This window comes from Prosopis cineraria, unplaced genomic scaffold, assembly GCF_029017545.1.
Source record: "Prosopis cineraria cultivar Desert tree isolate PC_DT_omini unplaced genomic scaffold, ASM2901754v1 PC91, whole genome shotgun sequence".
Taxonomy (NCBI): domain Eukaryota; kingdom Viridiplantae; phylum Streptophyta; class Magnoliopsida; order Fabales; family Fabaceae; genus Prosopis; species Prosopis cineraria.
In genome coordinates this window covers 1-20,658 of record NW_026555418.1, presented here as the reverse complement: position 1 = coordinate 20,658, position 20,658 = coordinate 1, and the positions used below count along the sequence as shown (strand labels likewise).

Here is a 20,658-nt window from a genome sequence, read left to right as displayed (position 1 = left end):
ACGTGTCAGTCTTTGCTGACGTGGACTAAAAATGGATAAAAATACCTACGAAATCATCGGCTAAGAGTAAAAATAGCCATAACGTTATCAGGGTTGATGTAAAAGTAACCAATCCATCCAATCCCTTAAATATTGACCGTTTAGTTGACACTTAAGTAGAAGTTGACTATTTTTTCACTAATATAGACAAAAAAATATTTCAAGATAGATTTTTGCAGATGTTGATAGATCATTACATGAGTACCTATGATGTTACTTTAATAGTGCAATAGTGATCAATCCATCAAAATCAATGCCATATGGTTTCTTTCCATCACCACGTATCTCGCCCCTTCCTTTCTCCCTCTCCACTCATTTTTCTTGTCTGCAAAACCTGAGATTTAATATGGTAAGATAGGTTATTCAAAATTAAAGATTGAGACTGAGCACATATAGCTTAAGAATATTGTCACAACTTTAAATAATTACATTGACGATAAATTCAAAATTTTCAAATGATTTTTGTCATTGCTGTAAAAAAAACAAGCAATTCAATTTGGTATTCAGTCAAAATGATATTTTCTCACATGATATTCATACAATAATCAATTAACTTTCAGAGAATTTTATCTAAGAATATGTTTGTCTACATCAGTGAAAAAAGTAATCAACTTTTGCTTAGGTGTCAGCTAAACGGTCAACATTTAAGAGATTGGATGGATTTGTCTCTTTTGCACCAACGCTAGTAACGTTATGTGTAACATCCAAGAAAATTTAACCCCAGTTTATTAACCTGATGAGGGTAATTAGTGAGTTAATAAGGTGTGTGGCTAGAGGAGCTTAACTTAGCATAATTGTTGTGATTTCAGCCTTAGAAGTGGATCCAAATTGATGACGGGCCACTCGAGTAAGGAAAGAGGAAGAAAAAGTGAAGAATTATTTTTTATGCCACACGTCGTGACACACAGAGACAAATTTGAATGTAACAGGCTCCTCTATGCCATACATCATGACAGAGGGCAGGGTGCGCCACGGCACATGGGCAAAATTTTTCATAAATCATATTGCGTCTATGTGAGAAAACAGAAGAGAAGGAGAAGAAGAAAAAGAAGAGAACGTTGGGCTCTATTAGGGCACGCATATTGGCTTCCATTGTTGACATTTTGAAGCTCTCAAGTACCCAATGTAGGTAATCTAAGTCTCATTCTTCCTTTCTCTCTCTCACATATAATGATTTATGGTAGGGTTTGAATTGGGAAGATAAATTTTCGGTCCATAGGATTATGGGTCTAATTCCATTGATTAAAATGAGTATAATGGGAGTTGTTTAATGTATTAGGACACCACATTGATGATTTTGAAAGTGATTAGTCCAATGAAAGCATTTAATATATGAAAATTATCATAAATATGGTAGTTGGGAGAGGTTAATGTTTATAGTTGAATGTTAATTGTGTTTGTAAAATGTAATTTATGAGTTAAATTGATGATGCATATTAGTAAAATGTTGATTTGTGAAATGGTTTTTTTTTGAAAGAAAACCTTGATTTTGCTACCCTTGGTGTTTTATGAAATTGATTATGATTTATTACTATGGGTGAAGAATTGTGATATATTATGTGTTGAATTGTGGAGTATTGAGTTATCTGAGATTGGTTGCCATAAATTTATTGTTGAAATGCATATTATGTGATAAATGTGCATAGCATGATCATTGGCGAGAGTTCACCTAAGGAAAGGAATAGATTGGTTGACAATTCACGTGGTATTGGCAATGACCGTTGGAATCAAGAACTAGCCTTGGCATCGATCGTTGGAATCGAAAGGTAGCCTTTATCTCATGATTATTTCAGGACTGTCCCATTTGTTCTATGAGGGACTCGAATCTAACTAGTTTTCACTGGTTTATGAGGAGGTTAGATTACAGGTACAACACCCCATGGTTGTTAGTATTAGAGGAAACCGAATTACATAAGTAAGTGAGTTAACCCTGGCCAGGTAACTCCTCACAATTGGAAGGCTGGGTTAGTCCATGAAGGACGTAGCCATGTGATAGCCACTGATTTTATGTCGGAGGTAACAGGAGGATATAAGGTTGGCATCTGATCATGCATACAAGTCTGGTCACATGGTTGTTAGTTTTGTGGTTTAGCATGTGTTAAGGGCACACGGTTATTATTTTTACAACCCTGTGTTATGTTTTTTCTAAATAACCTGATAAAGTGCTTTGTAGCAAGCCCGGTCACATAGTTGTTAATTTTATAAACCATGGCTGAATGTTATATGTTACATGTGCTTATTTGTTTGATTGCATCTATTTATAATTAATATGCAATTGTATGAGTTAAGTGAAATTTGGTTACTGAGTGATTGTACTCACCCCTCAATTCTCAATATTTTCAGGACTTAGCTCATCGATTTCGAGTCGAGGAAAACATACAGAGGCTTAGGATTTGTGGAATAATCTTCTATATGCCTCTCTTTATTACTTTCATGTGTATTTATTAATGTAATTGCCAACTAGGATTTATTGATATGATTTATGTTCCACTTGCATGATTTTGTGTATAACTAGTGTATTTTGTGTCCTAGGTTAGTGAGTTTTGATTGTGAACCCATGAATAGGGCCAAATACTTGTGCAAGTAAAAACATATGTATTTTGAGAAATTTGGAATGAAATTATTGATTTTGTACAACTTTTCTTCCCCTTTTATATGTTGTGAAAATTGGGGTTGAGTGGTAATTTTGTGATATAAGTGTTTTTGATTATGTATGGTGCATTGCACAAGTCTGCAAGAGTCTATTGAGTGTAGTTGAATAGTTTGTAAGCTATTGGCACGTGTGGTTGAGTTGGGACACCCCATTTAAGAGATTTTGTAAAAAAAGGGCCAAAATGAGTTTGAATGTGAAACTGGTGCCATTAGCTAGAGTTAAAAGAAAGCTTCGTGTAGACATCAAAATCACCTTAATCGGACATCGAACGAAGATTTGAGACGCGTCAGAAGTTCACTCCTTATGCTGTTATATGACAACACCGATGCTATCAAATTTCGTGCAATGCACCGTAGTGTATGGCACAGAGAAGATATGTTGTGGTGCACATGTCATAAGCTGCAGCGCACAAGTTACTTTCTGCACAAAATTTATTTTTGAGTTTTAAAACTCATTATTTGGATCTCAATTGATTTTCAAGCTTCTGCTTTGTTTTCAAAACTCTAATTTAGACTTATTAAAACATATTTGAGATTTGAATTGTTGAGATTGGGATTCCTTTAAAAGAATTTTGAAAAATTCTTTTTATAACACTTTACAATTCGATAATTCTATGAGGGTTAAACCCTAAATTATCATGATTTGAAGTTAATTGCTGTTTAACCTCGGCGAGGTTACATTATGGATATTTTTACTCCTAGTTAATGATTTCATAGATATTTTTGCCCCCTTTTTAGTTCACGTAAGCAAAGATTGACATATGGCATACACAATCATCATTTAACAGTCAAAGTTAACGGTGTTAGGTCAAAATTAATGGTCTGATTACTTTTACACCCATCTATATAACGTTATGGGTATTTTTACCCTTTTTGTTACTTTAGAATATTGGGTGCTCGTGATTGACTACTTTATGAGTATTTTTGTCTTTTTATCCTTTGGTAGACTAAATTAAATAAAGATTGTTGGTCAAAAAAATTAAATAAAGATAATTTTTACATATGGCCCCGCTTATACATTTACTTGAGGATGAAAATGTTTACACTTATTTAATAATTTAATACTTGATAATAATATTAATCAAATGAGCCATCCAGGCGTTTTTAGCGTTATGGGGAAACGAAAGGAATAAACTTACAGGGCTCAAGACCACGTTCTGGCTTCTGCAAAAGTCAGAAGATCCGGCCAACCAAGATTAGCCTCCAACACAAGGATTGGACTCCTAACATTCAAATGTTATTATCTATTATCGATGCAACGATATTATTAATAAGCAACATATAAGTATCTTTATAAAAAAATTTTGAGTTGAAAAATATATTTGAAAGTTTGAAATTAACTCACCTAAACTTTTTATCGTAAAAAAAGTGAGAAGATTCAGGACAAACAAAAAAAAGAAAAGAAAAGAAGAAAAAAGTCATAAGAAAACATAAGAATGAGCTTGCATGGGTGAACGTATTGTATGTGTTGAAATTCATCAGCGTAATTCAACCAAAAAAACTCATTAGCGTAATTAATTTCATTTGGGTGATAGAGTGCTCAAATTTAGACCCATGACATTGATCATCAAATGGTTATACAAAAAAGAAATATAAATATTTTTAATTTTTATTCGTATTCGTGCATTAACATTTTGCTCTCGTGGAATATCAGCTTTTATAAACATTATTTATTTATAATTTAAAATTTGCTGGCCGAGTTCAATTTCCAGAACAGTGAAGTTTTTCATCTGAGTGACAATGAGAAGGTTTGAATAATCAAGATTATTAAATCAAAGTCAATATACTAAAGCAAATATTGACACTTCATTAAATCAAAGTCTGCATGATGTTGGCAAGTTGGCTCACGAAATGAATTCAAACAAACGACATTACAAACATGGTTAGGTGTCGTTAAGATTGAAGTTCTTTTCCGGCCCACAAGGATTGTAGAACTGAAACTTCAAAAGTTTGACTTATTCTTCCATATTATCAAAGAAAGAAACTATGGGAGAAAATTAAAAGAATCACATTTAATGACTATTCAAAAAATTTATTCATAAATTAGGATTAATATAAAATAAATTTTTTATTAAAATAAGAATATTAACTTTTTTTTTTATGTAACTTATTATTAGTCTTCATTTACACATAAGTTTTTTAAATAGTTTTTAATGTGATTCTCAGAGAAAGATATGTACTATGCATAGCAGGAGAAAATAAGCAAGGGTAAAGAAAAATGAAAGTAAAAAAAAGGGGGGGAGGACAATTGCATTTTTTTCCCATTGATAAAGAAAGAAAAATAGAAAGGAGAGGAAATTAAGAGTTCAACTATCCTACCCAAAAATGAGAACATTTTGCAAAGAAAACTTTACTTCTAAATTTACTCATGAATATTTTCATTTCCCACCCTTTCCTCCCTGCCTCCATTTTCTTTTATTTGCTTGCAAATAAAATTTCAACTGAATAAAATAATTTGTAATTTATTTCATTCTATTAGTAATATATTATGGAAATTTTATATATAATAGGCTAAAGTATCAAGTTTTATTATATATAAATATTTTTTACATATGAAGTATTATTGCTAATATAAAATTAATAATTTTTTTTCTCTCCGTTCTCTCTTGGTTAGTCGAGCATAACAAACAAACAAACAAACAAAAAATCACATCTTTTCATTTTCTATTTTCTCTAATTTCTCTCAATATTTCCTCTCTTTTGTCTCGTCAACCAATCACTACCATAATCTCATTTGAGGTTTGCAGTAAATCTCACTCCCCAACCCCCCCAAAAAACAAATAAAAAAATTGAAGGCATGTATTGTTTTTACATTGAGTTATTTGTTAATAATTCTCACATCGATTTGATCCCTTTAATTATTTAAAGAAATTATGAAGTGTATATTTGCACCATGCTATTTACAAGGAAAATAGTGAAAATTTTTAATTAGGTGTGAGATGAAATAAGTTCCCAAAAAAAAAAACATTCCAGAACTAATTAAATTCATTCTAAAGACAAGGATCAAGAAATATATTTTTGAATGATATTGTCAATGGAAACTAGGAAATTTATAAATTATTAATTTAAATGATGATTCTCAGTCCTCCGAGCCTGGCATTTCCGAGCAAACATAATGTTACAGGGAAAAGAGAATGGCTTTAGCCTTCATGTGTGAACATCAATGGAAAATGAAAATGTAGCAATACAAGAAAAGAAGAAACAAATGGCATGTAATTGTAACCAATGCATCTATATTACTCACTTCTTCAAACCTTAAAACAAACAAATGGCATGTAACCCATAGCCCACACATTTTATATCTTGTTAAACAGAACAGAATTTGACTACTATATACAATATAAATATAAATACTCTCAATTCTCTGCTTTCCTTCTCTTTTCTTGTTCTACTTTTCCCCTCATCTATAGTTTATAATTAGTTCGATTTGAAGTATATAGAATATCCGAGTGAAAGAGCGACTCATGAAGAACAAGAAAGCATACATACACCTGGTCGATATGCCCAAGCTGGGGGCAAGCGAGCGTATTTTTCCATTCCCGGCTGCTCATCAAAAGGACGCTCCACCAATTTAAGCAATCTACGGACTTCTCCAAAATCACCCATTTCTGCAGCATCAATTGCGGTCTGGCAGAGATAGTTCCTGAGAATATATTTCGGATTCACAGAATCCATTGAGATCTTCCGCTGCTCATCTGAAATGCCGCTGGTTGAAAGCTGTATAGCCCCAAAGAAAAATGAGTAGATGTACCTTTCTGATCGATTCAACGATTCATAAAAACTTACTACAAATGAAAGATTATAAATGCGTTTCCGCATCCAGAGTTGAAAATTGATCAATTTAAAAAAAAAAAAAAAAACAAGTCAATCTACTGCCAAAGACAATTAGCCACTGATGAAGTGTTTTCAGGGACCTTATTACCAAAGCCCAGGCTGCAAGAAATTCCATTTTTTCACAAGCACTAAATGCAGAACTTCTTCTAACAAGTAATAACTTTAATAAAATTTCACCTAAACCATGTATCGATTTAGCAAAACTGAAAACCAACTGTACCTCATGTATATAAGCCTTCACCCAATCAGTCCAGGCCTCCTTACGCTCCTGACCAATATCTAGCAGAACTGACTTCAGTGGAACCAATAACCGGTCATCTGGAATGCTTGTATCTGCTTTTAGATTGGAAAGCAGCCTGAAGAAGTTTGTGTAATCAACTTTATCAACAGCCATATGACTAAGAAGTTTACTTATCAGCTGCTTATTATACTTGGGCAGGCCGAGTTTTTTGGTCATTATAGCTTGATATTCGTCCATGAATTTGGTTCCATATCTGGAACAAAATAGAATAAATACAAATAAAAAGGCAGTAAAAATTGTAAGAGTAAGTTTAACAATCATTTAGACAAGTCTCAACTAAGAGAAAATAAGGTTTCAGAATTGCCACCACCTTTCCATAGCATAGTTAGCCTCTTTCTCATTTATTAACTTAGCAGCAGATAGAGTTGTTGCGAACTGCGCAATATTCCACAAACCAATATCTGGCTGGTTTGCAAAACAGTATCTTCTACCAGGAAGATCTGTAGTGTTGGGGGTAAATCTTGGATCAAAAGCATCCAAAAAAGCCAAATGGACCATAATCGATAGTGAGACCCAAAATGCTCATATTATCAGTGTTCAGCACCCCATGAGTGAAACCAACCCCTTGCCACCTTGCAATCAAGGAAGCAGTATGCTCAGCAACCTCCACAGCCCATGCTGATATAAAGTTCCATTAAAAAAAAAATTACAATGACTAATGAGCATTTATTTGAAAGACAAAAGAACTCAAAAAAATAAAAATAAAAACAAAAACTAGGTAGAACAATCACAGTTCACAATATGTAGTCTGATATCCAAGGAGTGTATATGCAACTTTTTTAACTCACATATTACATAATAATATGACTGTTATCTTGTAGGGGCAATGTAACTGAAGTTGAAGAAAATGAATTGAGCTCCGAAACAGACAATGCAAACCCCTCACAGTTTGCTGCTGTGCAAATCTGCATGGCCTTAACTCTAATTACAGAGTATGCCTACACCAGATATTGAATATCATGCAGGGAGAGAGAGAGAAAGCAAGAAAGAACAGCACACACTGAGCCATAAAATCTCTACACAGTTACTGATGATTGGCACATGATCAGATGAGCTGATCTTTCAAATGCAGTTTGAAAAACCTCATAGCATGTAAACAGAACAGTAGGCCTAATCCACTTATAAGATGGCCGCAATAAAAAGAAAAACCAAAAAGTTCAGTTAAATACCAGCATACTTGTTTGAAGTAAGATCCACAACAGAATGTTCTTCATCACCAGTGCTGAAAGACAAACTTTCACTCTTACTCATGTTCTCAATATGAGGAAAGTGATGTCTAATGGCATAGTCTGACAAAGCACGAACAAGACCCATGTCCTCATCACCTCTGGAGGCATGTATTTGGTATGAACCAAAACGCAAAAAAGATTGTGCAACTCTACAAACAATCGCACCAGGTTCTTCCTTAGGATTGCCACTGCAAGTGAGAGATTAATAAAACATTCATTTAATAAATGTTAGCATAAGCAGGGTAAAAATTCTAAAACCAAGACTGCAGTCACAAGCGAAATCCATTTTTTCATCATTAACACAACTTTAATTTAAAGCATGAAATTCTCCTAGTACATAGCAATAAGACTGATGTACAAGTAGGGAAGAAAAAAGGGGAAGGGGAAGGGGAAGGAGAAAGGAAGGAGAGATGGAAGATAGGGGGAGAGATCTGACATCAAATATTTAGTCTCAACAATAATTCATCAAAAGTTCTTACAATGAAAATAACCTAGGGCTATTTATATTTTATAGAGACCTAAGTACAACAACAATAACTTAAGCTAAACGAAACAAACCAGAACTTAAAATAAAAGTAGGAGAAAATCTAACTTAAACTTAAGTAAAAGAAAGCCAAATATTAAAAAAAAAAGTCATGAAAATAAAATTAAAAAACAAATAATTCCTAATTTTGCATCAAAGACATGCAAATTTAAAGTTTTTCATTTTTTTCTTCATTCGATAAATGATAAACAGGATTTAACATTGATATTTGCAACTTCAACTTTTTATATAACAATAGCATGGTCATCAATTAATTCTTTCTTCCTCAGAGGCATGAATTTTTTTCAGAAGAAGCAATAGGCTTTACAAATATAGCGTCAAGCAGATACGCAGATTAGAAAACAGTCTACATTATTTTATTTCAGATAAACATACTCATAAAACATGTCTCTTGTGACAAACTTTCCCGTGGTCACCAGACAAAAGGCACGAGTTGATGGAATGCCCAAATGGTGCATTGCTTCACTGCAAAGGAACTCCCTGATGCTACTACGTAACACTGCAAGACCATCAGCAAACCGACTGTAAGGAGTCTTCCCAGCTCCTTTGAGTTGCAGTTCCCATCTTTCAGACTTTGAATTTAGGACCTCTCCAAGTGTAATTGCCCTACCATCACCCAATTGCCCAGCCCACATACCAAATTGATGTCCTCCATAACATTGAGCATAAGGCAACCTGTGTAGCAGAATACCAGTAATGGCTAAATGAGGCATTACTAAATAGCATGATGTCTGAAGACATGAAGAAACTTACGCTCCCACCAAAGATGATGCACCAGAGAACAGAAGGGGGAAATCTGGTCTTTCAAACCTGAAACTCAGTCGCAACAATGATTATTGCCTAAAAAGGAAATTCAAGGACCTGGGCACGTAATCATAAGAGAAAGAGATAAGAGAGGTGACAGAAATTACAGACAAGGACAGCCAGAATATTCCAAAGCATTACAACAACTACCAAAACAAAACAATAATTAGTCATTTTAAATTTGCATATAGGTACCAAAAATAAGTGATAGAAAATAATTTTAAAATTTGTGGTTAAAGTGTCAAGCCCAATCAAAGATTTAGAGTGCTTGGCCCCTATCAACATATGAAATTTATCTAAGCCTTTCTTTGAGTTGTCATAAGAGTACAAATACCAATACAAGTCATGAAGTCATAAAAGCAACATTCATTATAAGCTATTCAACTTCCAAAAGTAAGCCTTCAATGAGAATCAATTTTCTGGAAAACAATACTGATGGCAGAACTGGGACAGTTAACACTTCAAGGCTCCATAGTCCAATGGCATCCAAACAGAGGTTTATGGACAGAAAAGATTTGGTTGCCAGACTGTCACACAAGAGGCAAAGTTTGTCACAGGTGCACTCAACTCATTTTCCCCAGACCCAGAAGTTGAGCAACTGAGCCAGCCAGCCAGTTCGTTGAATAATGTGGGAAATCAGTTAAACTGCCTGAGTAAGAAAGTTAAATGATTGCTTCGTAGGACAAACTGAGCAGCTGATCTTGACCATTTCTGTAGCTATAATAACTACATCTGACACAATTTATTTCCCCACCCAATACCCAAGCATGTCATTAGAAAGTGTTCTTGACAGATAATATGCTGACGACAAACAAAGGATATTTTATGCCTCTTGGCGTTTATAGATGAAAATTTTAACAATTTTATACACATATGATGTATTGCTGCAAGAAATAATCTAAATTTGCAGAATATGAATCACTCTTTTAGATACTTTGACATAGAAACTTAGCATTGCTTCAGTATATCAATATTAAAGCACTTCCGTAATGCAAAAGCAGGAGAACAAATCTAACACACTCACTCTCTGTGGTCCAAATCAAGGAGGTCAGCAACTGATCCTGACCATGCTACAAGTTGGGGGTTATCTACTTCAGCTGACGGTGATACTTTGGTATAACAAGCATGCAGCACCTGAAATGCAAAAGAAGAAACATAGGAAAGAGATCGACAGTTTTTAATAAAAGTAACACTTCTTCCTCTTTGATTGTTGAGACTCATAGTTGTTTCTTTTCCTTTCAAATTCTGAAGGTGAAAATGTCGGAGTGATCTAACCCTTGCCTTTTGTTCATCATAATATATATGCATCAACAAGATACCCACTATGATTATCTTGCCAAGCCATCCCACACAACTCAAAAAGTGAATAACTATAACTACAGAGTAAAGACAATGCTTAACGGAACAAAAGCTAATCTTTTGCAATTATCAATCCCTATCACATAATTGACACACTTAAATATGGAATACTTCAAATATGTGAAATACTTTTCCATTCTTCTGAACAAAATATCAATGTAAAGTCCTTTCATTCAATATATGTCGATTAATTGAGTGTAAATATATGTCGATTAGAGGAATCAATGGATGAAATGCCAAGATATGTCAGGTAGCTTTTGTCAAGTGAAGGTATCCTGCAAAAGACTTGAAGACTTGGAGTTCTAGTCTACATTGGCTCAATGAATCATTCATCATGATCTCGTTTTCCTTGCTTAATAACACCTTAGAACCTGTCTTTGACACTGCATAAGCATCTTAGCGAGAGTAAGAAAGAACAACATCTTTGTTCCTAACTTGCACACCTTCACTGATTTCATTGTTGTCCCACACTAGCCTTAATCTAACCCAACAATACAGATAATTCGAACCTTTCATGTTCAGTTGTACTCCTCTGCATCTTCTGTTTTCCTCAATCCTATAAACATAAAATTACTGCTTTGGCACCGAAGAGGGCATCTCATATAACCTTACGGCTCATGTGATTAATCTATAGAATAAAGTTCACCATCACATCAATCTAAAAGACGAAAAGCTATGAGCTCAACTCTTTTATTCCTGACTTCCTATCTATTCAGTAATGATAGCCTATAGACTACGTTTTCACACTTCCTTAAGACCACCTATCAACAAATTCAATAAATATAACAAAAAAGGGAGGGGGCAAAAAGAGGCCAACCTCTCTCGGAAACAGATCGGTCCTAGGATCACCAGGCAATTCTCTGACGAAGGAATGATCCCAATTCAGATCTTCCAGCTTCAACCGTGGTTTCGCGCTATGATTACGATCAGTATCTGCAGTAGAATGGCTTTCGAGGCTCTGATTCTTCAAATCCTGGGTCAGAGAATGGACAGAAACAGGGAGGTCCTGCGCGGGTAAATCCATGGAAGCGCGGCCACTGGAAGCGCGGCGGAAAGCGCTAGAGAGGCGAAGAGGAGTCGATTGGGAATAGAAGAAAGCAGAAGGGTAGAAATGGAAATTAGGGGAGCGACGGAGGGAGCAGAACGAGAGGGAAGAGAGTGAAGCGGCGTTGATGAGAGAGAGGTGAGAAGGCATGTTGTGTTTTGTTGACTATGGCCCTGGTGCCGTCTGGCAAAATTTTGCAATGTTTTTAAATAAAAAAAAATTAAACAGGTCTTTCTTTTCATCAATATTCGATTCAATTGTTACTAGTATTTCAAAAAAATTAATTTAAATTTTAATTTCATCAAAAAATAACTATTGTCTCAAAATAAACATGAAATTTAAGTGAAGGTCGAGTCAACAGTGAAGATGCTTCGTTCCCACCACCACCGCCACGACATTCGAAGACGGTGTTATGGTTATTGGTTACTCACCCTCACACGAAATTCCAGTCTTTCTATGCTGTTCATTTTCTTGGGGAAAGTAGTCCTCGAGACAGTCCGAATTCTATTTTTCCTCGTCTATTATGGGCATCCGTCAATGTGTGGATAAATTGGCGAGTTACTTTGACTTTTGTCCCAACAAATTCCGACCATCAATATTCTATCTTAAAAAAAAAAAAAAAAGTAACCACTTGATCCGATCCTTGAAACTTTTAGTTTTGAATCTGACTTGATTAAAATTTAATTTTTTGAAATTTGACTTGATGCAACTTGATTTTATAATTACTCTCTTCATTCAAAAATGTTGAGAAATTAAGTGTTTAAAAATGTAAAATATTTTTAATCTTTCAAGAAGTGATTATTATCTTATTTTTAAAAATATCTTTATTGATGAATGACTTTATATTTATTATAAGGTATTTAATAAAAAAATATGAAAAGATAAGGTTAATTTGAAAGTGGATAACTACTTTATTGAAAAGTGAGATTTGATAAAAAAACTTTATATTTTTTAACAAAGAGAGTATAATTTAATCGAAACTCAATTTTTATATCTTATCTTGATTTAATATACTCAATTTTCATAATTTCAATTATATAAAATATTGTTTCTTGTATTCTTTAGAATGAGATTATAAGATAATTTGACATCCAATCTCTCAGGATAAGATGAGCAATAAGAGATTGCACCATGAATTGTTCATTCAATCTTTCAAGACAAAGTAAAATGAATAAATGCATGGATTGTCTCACTCGACAAGCAATCAATGACAATTTAGATGTCATGAATTTTTTCTACCCATTCATAAAGTGTAGAAAATTTATATATTCCTGCTCATAGAAAAAAAATTGAAAAAGAGAAAATTTATGTATTCTGATATAACCTTTTTTAAATAAAAAGAGCTATGAGAAACATTGAATAAAACACTAGCAAAATTGTTAGCAAGCATGCACATATCTTACACCGGCGGAAGAGAAAAGTAATTCTTCAAAAGAATATAGTAAAATAATTTCATTCAATAACGCCAAAAAGTAAATCCTAATTAATTGGAGGCCCCGTTTGAAGATGCTTCCTTCATTTAAGTTAGCACACCTTGAAAGTAAAACAGGTTGAAAATCGTTTCTAAAGAAAGCTTCATATTAACTCATAATTGAAGAAAAGTGCAGGAAGATAATAGGTGCTACAACCCTCTTTGAATTTTTGATATAAGCTTCTTCTTGTTTATTGCATGGTTTATGTGTCATATATTAAAAAATACAACGATGCATTCCAAAATGACCTTCATAAGGGTGGGTAGAATCTCATCTCTTTGCTCTATGAACAAGGCTGAATGCAATTAGATGAGCTCTTTTATCATTTTTATTTACAATTAAAAAACAAATAATTATCAAAAACAAATTTGTTATTACACATGAACTTTAAAAATGTTAGTCGTGAACTCGAAAAATATTATTTTATAAATTAATAGAAGATTAATTGTAAATAGGTAAATAGTTTCATAAACTTATGCATTATTACTTGTAAATTTGAGGGCACTTGTAAATTTTAATAGGATCATTCATGAATTTAAAAAAAAAATCAGATGTAAATGAACAAAAGATTTTATAAATATATTATTTGTGATTTATGAACAATCAATTCTAAATTATTAAAAAAAGGTTACACATAAATTCATATAATATCAATTGTGAATGAATACTAATAATCTTGAGTATCTCACATCTCATTCTTACAAAGTGCTTTCTTATTTTTAAAAAATGGGATGTTGTTTGAGTATTATATTTTACTCCAATTTTTGAGAAGTACTTTTGCAATGTGCTTTTACAATATAATAATTTTTTTATATGATCATGTTATTTTAAAATTTTTAATGACTCTTCCACTTTTAATCTTTTTTTATATTTTTGTCATAAAAAGAAACTTTCTTTATATTTTTTTTTCATTTCAAGGCTATTTTTGTACAATTATTTTTTATTTTACTAATAAATTTTAATTATGGCTTTTGATCGAGAGATCAATAAAGTTCGTAATTCAATTAGAGACTAAATTGTACATTATAAATTGACTGATTATTTATGTTAATTTTTATATTAATGTATGCTGAATTATTAATTATATAATTTTTCCCAACATATCAACCTTTATATTTTTTATTCTTATTATTTAACATATCAAATTTTATATTATTTAAAATTTCTATCATATTTTTAATCATTTTTAATATATTATATTTGTATAATAAAAATTACAAATTATTATGAATCAATGTTATTTCTGTAATTGCATATTCGAAGGTCATTAACCATGTCTTAAAAAAGAATAAGCTTCCAATTTTATCCATGTTTAAATAAAAAAAATTTTAAATTTGCATTGCAGTATCTCTTATAGTCACTTATAATTGGTGAGTTTAAATAAAAATGATATTAAAAAATGTAACTAATACCCACCAAATGCTTTATATTTAGGATCATCAATCTCTTTTAAGATGTGTTTTATAATAAGGATGAGAGGGGGTATGTGATTTAGGACTTATTTTATTCCCAAATATTCACTTATAAGCACATTTTCATTAATTCACCACTAGCTTTTGTAAAAATTCATAAGTGATAGTATATAAATTAGCGAAACTATCTATTTCTTCACAATTGAATTTTTATAAATTTACAGGTAATCTTTCTTAAATTCAAAATTATTTTTTAAAGTTCATGAGTGACATTCCATTTACTATTTCAATAACTAGAGATCTTTTAATTGCAAATAGAGACAATAATCCTTCCATGACATTTTAACAATTCAAGTTTTCCAATTATCATTGATGCTCTTGTAGTCACAAAATCCATAATTGTTATTTTCCCTATAAAGAAATATCACTAAAAAATACATTAAAACTAAAATTTAAAAATAAAGTAAAATAAAAATTACAGCAATACTGTTAAAGTAAAATAAATGACTACTTGTATACTAGCAACAAGGGTCCCTTCAGATGCTATATAACATCCTAGATTTTCATTCTAAAAATTTTCAATATTTATAAGGATATTTTAGTCAAATTGGATAAATTATTATTTGATAGTGTTTTGAGAGACTAATATAGCTTTTAGATTTTTGGACAGCTTTAGAAGAGAGCTAGATCGATGTATAAGTAGGCTATGGCATGATGAGAAATTCAAAACATGTGTGGAGCTTTTTGTGCTAATGCGCCACAGCGCATGTACAAATTTTTGCATTTATCAGTTCATAAAATCAAATAGAAAATGAGATGTAGGATAGAGAGAACATGAGGAGGCAATGGGAGACGACCGGTGGGCTAGGGCTCGACCTTATGATCACTTTGGAAGCATTTAGAGTAATATTTAGTTTTGGGCAAGCTTCCCACACCTTTCCCTCTCCTTATATTTGAATTTTCTAAGATTTAAGGTATGTTGGGTGTAATATCCTCCTTCTTCAATCCTAAAATTAAACCTAGATCCTAGATAATTAAGAAAATAGGGCATTAGTAAACATCAAATACAAAATTTTCATTGGCTAACAAAATAGGGATTCCAAGTTTATAAAACTAAAATCAATTCGAGTCTTACAAAGAGACAAATCAAAATTTGCAAATACACAGAAACAAGTGATCATTTCATAAGTGAGTGCATTTGTGAAAGAATTTAAAACAAGAAAAATTCTAAAAAATTTTAGACATACGCCTTGGCTCATTAGACATACAGCGTGGTGTGATTGCCTTTTTGACACGGGCCGTAGCTCATGACGCCATGCGCCACGGTGCAAATGCACGAACTTTGACAGTGAAATTTGCTGTCAATTTGACAGCTTTAGGGCTAATTTTTGACGCGCCCCAAATCTCCATCCGACATCCGAATAATGTGAACTAGGAGTCTACGAAAATCTCTTTCTAGACTCTAACTAATGGTATTAGTCTCAGGCTCAAATTATTTTTAACACAAAAATTGGATATCTTTTTTAAAACTTATACTACTATAACCAATTTCACAATCTCGAATGTTCAAAACATATACTAAGGATCATAAGTCACCAACAACCATATAACCATATACCACATTATGGACTCAATATAGACAACAAGTGCCTTTTTTTACTATATGCATGATCACATCTCCCTTATATCCTCCTTATTCCTCTGACACGAAATCATGGGTTATAACTCAATGAAATAATTTATATTTCTTGACTTCCCTAGCCTAAATACTCGTGAGGGGATTACCCAGCCAAGGTGTACTCATCTTACTTATGGATTACAATTTCCCCTATTTTTCTCACCATAAGGCATCATACACCCTAGACTAGCTTCCTTATTAAACCGATCGATAAATAGCTAGGTTTGAGTCCCTCATTGAACCAATGGGACAGTCCCTCGTCAAATAAATAGGACAATATGGATAGAATTAATCTAGGCAATCCATCACACAGATGAGGTCTTACCACGTGAATTTATCATCTACTCTACTTTTTAAGCGAACTCCCGCCTTTCTAAATCATGCAATAGACATTCATACGATAATTCACACATATTTAATTCATGGAACTTCTCATTATCACATTTCATGGAACTTTAAAACCAAATAAGTTGTTGAACTTCCAATTCACAATCATTGTACCAAATACTTTCAAAATCAACTTCCCTATTTTCATTGTACCTCAAACTTTTAAAATCATTGAACTTTTCTATTTTCAAACATCATTGAACTCTTTCTAAGCAAAGATTTATTTTGCTTCTCAATTTATAAAAATCATTGCACTCCCAATGAACATTAATACGAAAATCCACCAATATTGTTCTCAAGGAAAAATTTTACATCATAAGGCATGAAACTCACAAATTTGATCTAGTGAATTTCTTCACAAATTAAGTCACACTTGCATTTCTTTAATTTTATACATTCTAATGATAATTCATAAATCATTAAACAAATAGTCACACACAAGCATAAGAAAATTTCCCGATTACCTTAAACCTTTGAGAAGTCAAAGGTTTCACCCCTTAACTATTCACTCCCAAAGCTTTCAAGAAGCTTGAATGGTGCCAATAATAATTACACTACAAGCATTTTACTATGCAAAATATCAATATCTATTTTGAGCTTTTTTTCACTAGCATTTCATCATTTCTTAATTCTCAAAATTTATTCTAGGCTCATGAAGAAGTACCCATAAGGCTTCTTAGTTTTTTTTAACTCTCATTAATAACGTTAAGCTCTTAAATAGGCATTAATGAAGCCACATTATTCCCAACCAATAATTTATGAGAATTTCGGACATTTAATATCCTCCAACTATCAATCATCATAAAATCATAAATATCAAGTTTACTTAACTTAACCTATCCTTATTAACTCTATTTAAGTTAATAGGTTCGGATCTATAACCTCTATGGACTGAAAATTACCATTAAAAATCAAACCCTAACCTCTACCATTAAGAAAATGGAAGAAGAGAGGAAGATTTAAGCTAGAAAGCTTACCTTGGTGTTTATGGGTTGCAAATTACTCCCAACAATTATTTTCTTTAAGCTCTAACTCAGCTTTTTCGCTACTCCTTCATTCTCTTTTGTTTCCTCTTTATTTCCACTTCAGATTTGTGACTTAATACTACAAAAATCTAACCATGTGTTGCAGCGGATGTACTATGCACCACGACGTATAGCACAGAGAGCTTCTTTCAGGTGTATTGCCACACATAAGTCACGGCGAACCAACCGCACGCAGTGACGCGTGGCACAAAATTACTCCCTTCAGAATTTCTTCCTCTCCTATTCTCAGGGACCCGATTCTCCTTTGGACCCGCATTTAGAACTGAAATTAAGACCAGACACACCCATTAGGCCTCTCTAGCCACACACCTCAAAGATACACTTTACTAATCTATTTAAGCTTAATTAATGTAGATTTAAAATTGAGGATGTTACATTGGGGCTTTTATTTCATATTTTCTTAGTAATGGTTTTGAAACCATTACCTTAGTTTAGGTTTTAAATAGTTAAATCAAACCTCTAAACATAGATTTATGGATTATATAATGATATAGAGTTGCTGGTTAGGGTTTAGATAATCCTAGGAGAAATTGGATGATTAAGAATAATGTGGGTAATGTAATGGTGTTGTTTAAGTGTTTGGGTATTAAATGAATTAATGACGTGTGTTGGAAGAATGGTTGGGCTAAATTAAGGTTTTTGGGTAAAATAGGTATCCTAATTTTGTGTTATAAATGGGTGATGTTAGTATGTGGATTGACAATTAAAGGTTTAATCTTATAGATTAGCCTTTAATCAAGTATTGTAGTGCTAGTGGATATGTGTGGAGCTATTGGTTGACTACAGTAACCCTTTAGTGACAAAAGGGTTGAGGTAACCAGATTATCTAATATTCCTTTTTGTATGTTTGAATGATAGTGTATTAGATTTCAAAGTTAATGTTTTGATTTGGTACTGACATAATAATATATAAAAGTATGGTTTTGAAGTTATGTAAAGTGGAATGAAAAGTTATTTTAAGATTTTAATATTTTAAAAAGCTAAAATGATATTTTTATATATAACTCCTTGCGAAATTTTATGATTTAAATAAAAATAAGAATTTGTGATAATTTATATGTTATGACTATGTGTTGGAGTATTGAGCATGTTTGGTGTGATATTGGTGAGAGAGCGTGAGTTCACCCTAGTGTGTCGTTGGAACATTGTTTGAAAATTCATATGATACACTAGCACTGTGGAGGTCTCAGTGCTCAATATTATATTATTTGAAAGTCCTAGTACTACGTGAGGTAGATTGGGCATCAGCACCCTTATATTTGTGAATAGGGGGAATCTGTGATTCATAGTGGGCGAAAGCGCTCTTGCCGAGAAGTCTCTTACTAATAGTGAGCTTGGGCCAATCCAATACATAGACTTGGTCCTATCAAGTTGTTAGCCTCCAAATTCATTCAGAAGACATAAGGAGGATATAAGGTGGTGTTTTGATCACGCATATCATACTATAACTATATATGTGGATTTATGTGACTTGTTACATATTTTATTATACCACTTCACATGCGTACAAACTATTCTCACATACAAGTAGTTAATTAGACCATTTGGTTACGGAGTCATCAACTCACCTTGTGGTTACATTTTATAGGATGAAAGTTTTAATAGAGGTAAGGAAAGAAAGGTGCAACCGAACATTGAGGGGACTAACCAGTGATTGTATAGTTGGAGTTTTGGTGACCCAATATTGTTTAGACTGTTGTTATTGTGTTTTGAATGTTAGTACAGGTTGTTTGTAGTCTATTTGAATTGGTTCAAGTGGTTTTACGGCTATTAGCATTTGGTTTGGGAGTTTGGACACCTCGGTAGTAATTTTGGAAGAAAGAGTACCGTTTTGAGTTTGGGTGTCCAAATCTCATTTGGAATAGTGTGTTGGCGTGAGATTAACGCCAATAGCTAGGTGGCCTTAGGGCTACATGTAGACACTTGAATCATTCAAATTAAATGGTGAAATGGCACGCTCCAAAAGTTAGCCCGGAAGCATAGAATGGGACGTTTTCCTCTATGCAATCCGTTGTGGCACACTGTGCCTTTATGGTGAAAAACCTTCAGTTTTGCTTAATATCTTCATGTGGTAAATTCTCATGCTTTTATTGTTTTATCCATTTAGTTTTAAATTATGGGTTGAGCTCAAACAATGTATTAAAATGTTCTTTAATATTCTTTTAACCCCTTGTGTTATAATGACTTTTTCTCTTAGGATTAGACAAATTCTCGGTTATCATAATGGTGTTTCATGTTTGGTAATGTCAAGGATAACGTTACATGCTACAATGAAAAAAACTATGAACCTATTTAGCAACTTATTTTAAGAACAATTTTTTATTTTTAAAATAAAAAAATATGTTGTGATAACGTTTTTAATATGTATTTTGGAGAATAAAAAATAAATATTGTTATGAAAAATAAAAAATAAAAATATCTTTTATGTGTTTTGGAATATTGTTTCAAAGAACAATTGAAAAAAAATACATATTTCATTATTATTTTTTCAAAATATGTTTTACAAACCGTTCTTAGAATAATGAAACAAAAACAAATTCAAACATGTCCCATTATTCACATTTTTTTAGATGCTCTTTTTCAAGAGTTCTTTGGCTTGGAGCTTTGTCCATAAAATTTGATTTTTTTTTTTTAATTATTGTTCAAGCTATTTGCAATCTCTAAGGAACTTTATCAAGCATCTTATCCTGTACAAGAATTTTGATCTTTATGAGAGATTCATGATTTTAATTTATAGTATTTGAAAGCTCGAGAATCAGGTTGTGACAGTTGTCATAGAAGTCTTTAAATTTCCAAGGAGGATGGAGCTTCATTTGTTTTAAGGAAAAGCAGAAGCCACTCAATGTGATTAAAATC

The 20,658-nt window shown here is 32.6% G+C and overlaps 1 protein-coding gene across 1 annotated transcript; it reads right to left on the bottom strand.

Moving 5' to 3' along the window:
- Positions 1–5,902: 5,902 nt before the first annotated feature.
- LOC129295339 (uncharacterized) lies at positions 5,903–11,992 on the bottom strand. The gene is given in 9 exon segments (XM_054933856.1): positions 5,903–6,408; positions 6,746–7,019; positions 7,137–7,309; positions 7,311–7,444; positions 7,996–8,243; positions 8,975–9,274; positions 9,353–9,409; positions 10,428–10,537; positions 11,580–11,992. Coding segments are annotated over 9 exon segments (1,929 nt in total). The 5' UTR covers positions 11,958–11,992; the 3' UTR covers positions 5,903–6,153.
- Positions 11,993–20,658: the final 8,666 nt, after the last annotated feature.